This window comes from Emydura macquarii, unplaced genomic scaffold (assembly GCF_026122565.2).
Source record: "Emydura macquarii macquarii isolate MOO-44397 ecotype Brisbane River unplaced genomic scaffold, CSIRO-AGI_Emac_v2 contig_3469, whole genome shotgun sequence".
NCBI lineage: Eukaryota > Metazoa > Chordata > Testudines > Chelidae > Emydura > Emydura macquarii.
Genome location: NW_027133606.1, coordinates 1 through 9,357, shown reverse-complemented (window position 1 = coordinate 9,357; position 9,357 = coordinate 1). Strand labels below are relative to the sequence as shown.

Genomic DNA, 9,357 nt, shown 5'->3' with positions numbered 1-9,357 from the left:
CTCGGGGCATTTGTAGGGGCGCTCGCCCGTGTGGATTCGCCGGTGGTTGACAAGGGCCGACCTGGCGCTGAAGCTCTTCCCACACTCGGCGCACGTGGTTTCTTTCTCTGCCGGGGGGGTTCCCGGCTGGACTGCAGGGGCGTTGGGGGCTGGGACGTCTCCCCCCAGCTCCGTGGGTTTGCCCTGTCTCTCCTCAGGGGGTTCCCCTGTCGCCCCGCTGGCCAGCTCTGACAATCCCGGGCTTTTCGCAGCTCAGGGCTCTGGGTAACCTTCCCCGGGGATCTTCCTGGTAACACCCGCGTGGCTCCCCTAGCGCCGGCCCTGCCTGCTGGGGAGTCCCACTCGCCGGCCCGTCACCTGCGGGGACAGAGAGAGAATCCAGACCTGGCTCGGGCCCTGTGCCAGGGGAGAGGAAACCTTGGAAAGGAGGGCTGGGAAACGGGGCAACAAACCAAAATAGCTGGAGGAGACTGGAGGTTCAGGAGCCCCGAACCCCTTCTCCAGGGCAGAGAGAGGAGGGAGGGGACGATGAGGGCCCAGGGAAGGGAGGTCCGGGGAAAGGCAGCCGGGGCAGCCGGAGCAACGTCCACTGTGGGGTACAACACCTGCTGGGCACAATCCCGATCCCTGGGAGATGGGCTAGGACTGGGGAGCTCTTGGGGTCTTTGTGGGCAGCCGTTTCCTTCATTCCCCGGCTGTCGGGGAATCGGTTGAGCCGACACCTCACCTGTTTGGGTGGCTCCGGGGATCTCATTTTCTGCAGAGGTTGGCAGAGGGGGGACCCAGGGCTCGCCCCCTCGCTCCAGCCGGGAGATCACGGCCGGTGGGAAGATCAGGAACCCTGCTCAAGAGAGACCAGGAGGGGTGAGCAGAGGGAATGGGGTGTTTGTGCAAAGTCCCTGGCCAGGAACGGTCCCTGATTGTCGCCCGGCCCGGCCTCTCTCCAAGACACAGCATGTGCCAGGGAGGCAGAGGCCTGGGGGTGAACACACCCTCCTGCCCCCTTGAAAGGCCTGGGATGGGGGTGGATTAGCTTCTCCTCCGTGTTTCTGAATCACTTCCCCCGGGAGGGTTTGGGGGGAGGCTGCAGCGGGGGCGGGGGGGGGGGTAGAGTCTCCCACAAGGGTTTGAGGGTGCTGAGCTCCCTGAAATCTGAGGGGCCCAGGAAGGATACTGCGCAGACGATGACTGGGGCACTTTGGACACCCCAGAACCGCCAGTACCCGCGGGGGCAGGAATCCTTACCCAGCGAGGCCACCGTCTCGTAATTCTCCCGCATGACGCCCCAGTAGAGGGCCCGCTGAGCCGGGTCCAGCAGAGCCCACTCTTCCCTGGTGAAATACACAGCCACCTCCTGGAAGGTCAGCGGCCCCTGGAACGAGAAGGGTCCCCGCTCAGCACCTGCGGCCCCAGAGACCGTCCCCCAGCAGGGCTGGGAAATCCCCCACCGGCAGCCAGCAGGGGCCTTTTCCTGGGCTGTGGGGGATGTGACTCGTCCCATGCCTAGGGCAGCCACCTGATAATGCCAAGGGCAGGGCAGGCTGTAAAAAGGAGCAGATTCTCCCAGCGCTGGCGGGTGACACTGAACTCAGACTTCCCAGCCAGCCACACACTGCTCCTGATTCCCCACACTGGTTATCAAGCAGCCAGAGCACACACACACACAGCCCCTTCACTGCATTTCTGTCTCTGGCTCCCGATCTGCACCAGGGCCTGGACAGAGACCAGTTCTTTACACTCTCTGCTCTTTGCCAGAACGGTTCCCCTGACCCCACAGGGTCAGTCCCCGCACCACAGCAATGTGCACTTGGATCTTCCCCAAAACACCACGCTGCCAGCCAGCCCTTTAGTAACGAATGTCACGCTGGGTAGATGGGGGGGGGACATTTAACATATGGGTTACCGTCAATACGTCAAAACCGTAATAATCCCTGTCAGCTCTGCCGTGTCCGGCGCTGTCAGACAGGCTGTGATGTGCGAAGTCAGATGGCAACGTTCCTGTCCTGTGCTGTGTGTGTAAGGGAAGTGACGGGTGTGTTTGCTGGGTCTGTATTTCAAACTGTGCTGCCTGGGCCACACCCCGGACAGGATGGGGGCAGGAGGATAGCCTGCTTCATGGCCCATTGAGACACCCCAGGTGCAGGGGCAGAGGGAGAAGCCGAGGATACGCCTGAGGAGGCCCCAGGACTGGCCCATGTGGCTCTGGACTCCATTCTAGTTCCTGTCAAACACTACAAACCGCATGGCCAGGGCCAGCGGGTCTATAAGGCAGAGGCCTGGGGAATCCATTTTGTCCTTCAGTCGGGATTTCGCTTTGGCCGCCAGCCTGCCCCTGGATCAATCCATCTGCAACTGAACTGAAGCTGTGAACAAAGGACTGAGACCCACCCAGGGACTGGATGTGCACCAGGGGGACGGGACCAGCCTGCAACTCCACAGTCCTGCTAGGAACCGGATGTGTGGGGACTTGCAAAGCAATGGTGTGTATGTGGTTGCTTCAATCCTTTAACATCTCGTATAGTTTGTTTGTTTCTTTCCTTTTACAATAAAGCTCTAGCTCTAGTTACTAAAGGCCTGGCTGGCAGCGGGTCTGTTGGGGAAGATCCAGACTTCTATTGCTCTGGTGCGGGGACTGACCCTGTGGGGTCAGAGGAACCTTTCTGGCAAAGAGCAGAGAGTGTAAAGAACTGGTCTCTGTACCGGACCCGGTGCTGATCTGGGAGTCAGGAGCTGAAATGCAGTGAAGGGGCTGTGGGCATTTGTGGACTGGCTGCTGTGGGGATTCAGAAGCGCAGTTTGTAGCTGGTTGGGAAGTCTGGCTTCAGTGCCACCCGCCAGTGCTGGGAGAATCTGCTCTCCATCTGCAGCCTGCCCTGCCCGGGGCATTTTCAAGGGCTGCCCTGGGCACAGGACGGGTCACAACTAAAACTAAAGGTTTATTGTAAAAAGAAAGCAATAAACCATAAGGGAAGCGTTAAAGGATTAGCGCAATCAGAGTCACACAAACGATTTGATTGTCCAGACACATCAGGTTTCCAGGAGAACTGTGGAGTTGCTGGCGTGTACAGTCCATCTGGTACATCCAGTAAGTGGCTGGGCCCCAGTCCTTTGTTCACAGCTCCAGTTGCAGATGACTCATCCACAGGTCGGTGGGTGGCTGAAGCGGAACAGACTTGGGGACTGAAGACAAAATGGGTTCCCAAGGCGCAGCCTTATCTACCCCCTGCCTGCCCGGCTGCTGGTGAGATTTCACACGAGCCACAGGGGGGTCCAGAGTCACCCGGTACGTCCTGGTGACTCAGCAGGTACGTTTCTGGTGTCTCCTCCTGGGCCCCTGGCCTCTGGGAACGTTTCCATGGGCCATTAAGCGGCCATTTGCTCTGCCGCCATCCTGCCTGGGGCTGCTCAGGGAGCAGCGTGTGAAATACAGACACATCCAGTCTGTCTGCAACTGCCCTTGCGCACACAAGACAAGCACCTCACCCAGCACCTTCCCAGCACATCACAGCCTGTCTGGCAGTGCCTGGCCGGCAGAGCGCCGTGGGTTATCCTGATTCCCACACACCGACGTGAACATTATATTAAACGTCCCCAGCCCCCCCCCAGCTAACCAGCAGGACGGGGAACTTCTGCACAATTCAGGGTTTGTTTTACAAGTCCAGGGAGCTCCCAGCAGCCCCAGCGGCTCCCCGCCGACCTCCTACCTGAGCCATCTCCGCTGCAGCCCTTTCCCGGCCCTGTGCCCGGGAGGATGGGAAAATCCAGAGCGAAGCGTGGATGTTATTCCGCAGCCTGTTCGGACGAGAAGGGTGGTCAGGCAGGTTTCACGGGGGCGGAGATTCGGTGCATTTCACACCCCGGTGCCCGGCGCCTGGGTCTGTTTCCCTCCCTCCCCAGCACGGTCCCACCAGAGGCGCCGAATTCCTCTTTGTTCCCCGAGCCAGGGGCCTGCACGAAGGGCAGAGCGCCTCCTGACCCGGCCCAGCGTTTACAATCCCACGCCTGGAGAAAGGGGCCGGGAAAGCTGAGCCGTCCCGACCCTCCCACCACCTCCCCACAGACGCCTCCAGCAAACGGCGGTTTCTATCCATGGCCAGGGGAACCTCTGCATCCTGCGGGGAGCACGGACCACTGGAGGGAAGTACAGCGCCTGGCGCCTTTCCCCCGACTGGGCGCAGCGATTTCCCCTCCCAAATCCTGCTCTTTCCAAGACAGGGGAGTGGGGATCCGAGGGGGTTTCTATCCACGGCCAATCGATACCCCGAGACAAGGGCAAAACCAGGGCGGGAGCTGGATCCAGAGCCACGTTCATTTTTTGTGCTCCGTTCGGTGAGATCCACGCGGATTCACGCACTTTCCCTGTCACCAAATCAGCAGTTTTGGCCCCAAAACGTTTGGGTGCAGAAAGTTCGCCCAGCTGCATAAATAACTAGCAAACCATCCAGCCCCGCTCTCCGGCCCCTGCGGCCGGTCCCGGCAGGGCGGGGCAGCGGCAGGACCCACTCCAAGCCGCGGCTTGGGGCTGCTTCGTGGTCCCCGCCGCTGGTGCGGTATCAAACCGGCACCTCCTGCCGCCTGCGGAGCGGTCACCTCCTCGGAGCCCCCTGCAGCGACCCGGCTCCGGTCTAGCTTCACTGCCAGGCAGGACAGAGCTGGGGGAAGAGGCGACCGTGTAAACAGAGCCCCGAGTATCGGGACTGTCCCTCCGGAATCAGGAGATCTGGTCACCGGCCCGGCCCCGAGAGAAACTCCAGCATTCACCCGGCGGGCATCGGACGAGTCCGCCTGAGCCCTGCCCCCCTGAGCTCCGCCCCGGTCCGGTCCGAGCCCCGCCCCTCCGCCCTGCCCCGGTCCGGTCTGAGCCCCGCCCCTCCGCCCTACTCCTGGCTGACACCGGCTCCGGCTCCGGCTCGGGAACCCCGGCGGAGGGGGCGATGGTTGGGGAGTCACAGCGCGGGCAGATTTCTGGGGGCGGCCGGGGGGGGGCCCAGGGCTCAGCGCACAGAGCGGAGCAGCGGGGATGAAGGACAGGGAAGCGAGACCGGAGCCGGATCGCGGCAGACCCGGGCGCGGCCGCCTGTCCCCGCTCCCGCCGCGCTCCGCGCGCAGCAGATCCGCAGACGCGCCCGGCCCGCGCCGCGGAAAGCGGCAAGTCGCGCGGTGTCGCTATTTGAGACCTTCGGACAGGATCCAGCCGACGTGTCCCTGCACCAGATTCCCTCCGCTTCTGCACGAGACCCGATCCGGGGCAGCGGGGACGGGAGCGACCCCGTCACAGAGGGGCGGGGAATGGGGCGGGGCAGAAAGCTGGGGGCCGGGGGGAGGAAAGGGGCAGGCGATACACGGACGGAAGCAGCGGAGGAAGAGCCCAGCCTGGCCGATCTGCCCAGCCTGGAGCCCGCTGCGGGTCAGACCGTGCTGGCCTGCACCGCTGGCGCGGGACTGGCGTGACTGACTCGGCGTGTGCGCGCCGGGTGCCGGGGTCGGCGCCGCTGGGCGGTGCTGGGCGGCGAGGGGTGAAAGGTCCCCGCCGTCCGCTCGCTGCAGCCTGCGGCCGGGACGAGCTCGGCGCTGCTTCGCTCTGGATTTTCCCATCCTCCCGGGCACAGGGCCGGGAAAGGGCTGCAGCGGAGATGGCTCAGGTAGGAGGTCGGCGGGGAGCCGCTGGGGCTGCTGGGAGCTCCCTGGACTTGTAAAACAAACCCTGAATTGTGCAGAAATTCCCCCGTCCTGCTGGTTAGCTGGGGGGGCTGGGGACATTTAATATAATGTTCAGGTCGGTGTGTGGGAATCACGATAACCCACGGGCGCTCTGCCGGCCAGGCACTGCCAGACAGGCTGTGATGTGCTGGGAAGGTGCTGGGTTGAGGTGCTTGTCTTGTGTGTGCAAGGGCAGTTCCAGACAGACTGGATGTGTCTGTATTTCACACGCTGCTCCCTGAGCAGCCCCAGGCAGGATGGCGGCAGAGCAAATGGCCGCTTAATGGCCCATGGAAACGTTCCCAGAGGCCAGGGGCCCAGGAGGAGACACCAGAAACTTACCTGCTGAGTCACCAGGACGTACCGTGTGACTCTGGACCCCATTGTGGCTCGTGTGAAATCTCACCAGCAGCCGGGCAGGCAGGGGGTAGATAAGGCTGCGCCTTGGGAACCCATTTTGTCTTCAGTCGCCAAGTCTGTTCCGCTTCAGCCACCCACCGACCTGTGGATCCAGTCATCTGCAACTGGAGCTGTGAACAAAGGACTGGGGCCCAGCCACTTACTGGATGTACCAGATGGACTGTACACGCCAGCAACTCCACAGTTCTCCTGGAAACCTGATGTGTCTGGACAATCAAATCGTTTGTGTGACTCTGATTGCGCTAATCCTTCAACGCCTCCCTTATGGTTTCTTTTTCTTTTTACAATAAACCTTTAGTTTTAGTTGTGACCCGTCCCGTGCCCAGGGCAGCCCCTTGAAAATGCCCCGGGCAGGGCAGGCTGCAGACGGAGAGCAGATTCTCCCAGCACTGGCGGGTGGCACTGAAGCCAGACTTCCCAACCAGCTACAAAGTGCGCTTCTGAATCCCCACAGCAGCCAGTCCACAAATGCCCACAGCCCCTTCACTGCATTTCAGCTCCTGACTCCCAGATCAGCACCGGGTCCGGTACAGAGACCAGTTCTTTACACTCTCTGCTCTTTGCCAGAAAGGTTCCCCTGACCCACAGGGTCAGTCCCCGCACCAGAGCAATAGAAGTCTGGATCTTCCCCAACACACCCGCTGCCAGCCAGGCCTTTAGTAACTAGAGCTAGAGCTTTATTGTAAAAGGAAAGAAACAAACAAACTATACAAGATGTTAAAGGATTGAAGCAACCACATACACACCATTGCTTTGCAAGTCCCCACACATCCGGTTCCTAGCAGGACTGTGGAGTTGCAGGCTGGTCCCGTCCCCCTGGTGCACATCCAGTACCTGGGTGGGTCTCAGTCCTTTGTTCACAGCTTCAGTTCAGTTGCAGATGGATTGATCCAGGGGCAGGCTGGCGGCCGAAGCGAAATCCCGACTGAAGGACAAAATGGATTCCCCAGGCCTCTGCCTTATAGACCCGCTGGCCCCGGCCATGCGGTTTGTAGCGTTTGACAGGAACTAGAATGGAGTCCAGAGCCACCCGGGCCAGTCCTGGGGCCTCCTCAGGCGTATCTTCGGCTTCTCCCCTGGCCCTGCACCTGGGGTGTCTCAATGGGCCATGAAGCAGGCTATCGTCCTGCCCCCATCCTGTCCGGGGTGTGGCCCAGGCAGCACAGTTTGAAATACAGACCCAGCAAACACACGCGTCACTTCCCTTACACACACAGCACAGGACAGGAACGTTGCCATCTGACTTCGCACATCACAGCCTGTCTGACAGCGCCGGACACGGCAGAGCTGACAGGGATTATTACGGTTTTGACGTATTGACGGTAACCCATATGTTAAATGTCCCCCGCCCCCATCTACCCAGCGCGACATTCGTTACTAAAGGGCTGGCTGGCAGCGTGGTGTGTTGGGGAAGATCCAAGCGCACATTGCTGTGGTGCGGGGACTGACCCTGTGGGGTCAGGGGAACAGTTCTGGTAAAGAGCAGAGAGTGTAAAGAACTGGTCTCTGTCCTGGCCCTGGTGCAGATCGGGAGCCAGAGACAGAAATGCAGTGAAGGGGCTGTGTGTGTGTGTGCTCTGGCTGCTTGATAACCAGTGTGGGGAATCAGGAGCAGTGTGTGGCTGGCTGGGAAGTCTGAGTTCAGTGTCACCCGCCAGCGCTGGGAGAATCTGCTCCTTTTTACAGCCTGCCCTGCCCTTGGCATTATCAGGTGGCTGCCCTGGGCACGGGACGGGTCACATCCCCCACAGCCCAGGAAAAGGCCCCTGCTGGCTGCCGGTGGGGGATTTCCCAGCCCTGCTGGGGGACGGTCTCTGGGGCCGCAGGTGCTGAGCGGGGACCCTTCTTGTTCCAGGGGCCGCTGACCTTCCAGGAGGTGGCTGTGTATTTCACCAGGGAAGAGTGGGCTCTGCTGGACCCGGCTCAGCGGGCCCTCTACTGGGGCGTCATGCGGGAGAATTACGAGACGGTGGCCTCGCTGGGTAAGGATTCCTGCCCCCGCGGGTACTGGCGGTTCTGGGGTGTCCAAAGTGCCCCAGTCATCGTCTGCGCAGTATCCTTCCTGGGCCCCTCAGATTTCAGGGAGCTCAGCACCCCCATCACCCTCAAACCTTTGTGGGAGACTCCCCCCCCCGCCCCTGCTGCAGCCTCCCCCCAAACCCTCCCGGGGGGAAGTGATTCAGAAACACGGAGGAGAAGCTAATCCACCCCCGCCCCCAGGCCTTTCAAGGGGGCAGGAGGGTGTGTTCACCCCCAGGCCTCTGCCTCCCTGGCACGTGCTGTGTCCTTGGAGACAGGCCGGGCCGGGCGACAATCAGGGACCGTTCCTGGCCAGGGACTTTGCACAAACACCCCATTCCCTCTGCTCACCCCTCCTGGTCTCTCTTGAGCAGGGTTCCTGATCTTCCCACCGGCCGTGATCTCCCGGCTGGAGCGAGGGGGCGAGCCCTGGGTCCCCCCTCTGCCAACCTCTGCAGAAAATGAGATCCCCGGAGCCACCCAAACAGGTGAGGTGTCGGCTAAACCGATTCCCCGACAGCCGGGGAGTGAAGGAAACGGCTGCCCACAAAGACCCCAAGAGCTCCCCAGTCCTAGCCCGTCTCCCAGGGATCGGGATTGTGCCCAGCGGGTGTTGTACCCCCACAGTGGACGTCGCTCCGGGCTGCCCCGGCTGCCTTTCCCGGACCTCCCTTCCCTGGGCCCTCATCGTCCCCTCCCTCCTCTCTCTGCCCTGGAGAAGGGGTTCGGGGCTCCTGAACCTCCAGTCTCCTCAAGTTATTTTGGTTTGTTGCCCCGTTTCCCAGCCCTCCTTTCCGAGGTTTCCTCTCCCCTGGCACAGGGCCCGAGCCGGGTCTGGATTCTCTCTCTGTCCCCGCAGGTGACGGGCCGGTGAGTGGGACTCCCCAGCAGGCAGGGCCGGCGTTAGGGGAGCCATACGGGGCGTTACCAGGAAGATCCCCGGGGAAGGTTACCCAGAGCCCTGAGCTGCGAAAAGCCCGGGATTGTCAGAGCTGGCCAGAGGGGCGACAGGGGAACCCCCCTGAGGAGAGACGGGGCAAACCCACGGAGCTGGGGGGAGACGTCCCAGCCCCCAACGACCCTGCAGTCCAGCCGGGAACCCCCCCGGCAGAGAAAGAAACCACGTGCGCCGAGTGTGGGAAGAGCTTCAGCGCCAGGTCGGCCCTTGTCAACCACCGGCGAATCCACACGGGCGAGCGCCCCTACAAATGCCCCGAG

The 9,357-nt window shown here is 61.8% G+C and overlaps 2 protein-coding genes across 2 annotated transcripts; one reads left to right on the top strand and one right to left on the bottom strand.

Annotated features, from left to right (window-relative positions):
- Window positions 1–8: 8 nt before the first annotated feature.
- Window positions 9–4,732, bottom strand: LOC137144507 (zinc finger protein 485-like; the record flags this gene model as incomplete). The annotated part of the gene is made up of 5 exons (XM_067534856.1): window positions 4,591–4,732; window positions 3,705–3,792; window positions 1,246–1,372; window positions 728–841; window positions 9–107 (listed from the first exon to the last, which is right to left on the bottom strand). Coding segments are annotated over exons 2-5 (349 nt in total), but the record flags the coding sequence as incomplete, so codon positions are not given.
- A 636-nt stretch (window positions 4,733–5,368) lies between these two features.
- Window positions 5,369–9,349, top strand: LOC137144506 (zinc finger protein 688-like; the record flags this gene model as incomplete). The annotated part of the gene is made up of 4 exons (XM_067534854.1): window positions 5,369–5,642; window positions 7,976–8,102; window positions 8,514–8,627; window positions 8,999–9,349. Coding segments are annotated over exons 1-4 (601 nt in total), but the record flags the coding sequence as incomplete, so codon positions are not given.
- Window positions 9,350–9,357: the final 8 nt, after the last annotated feature.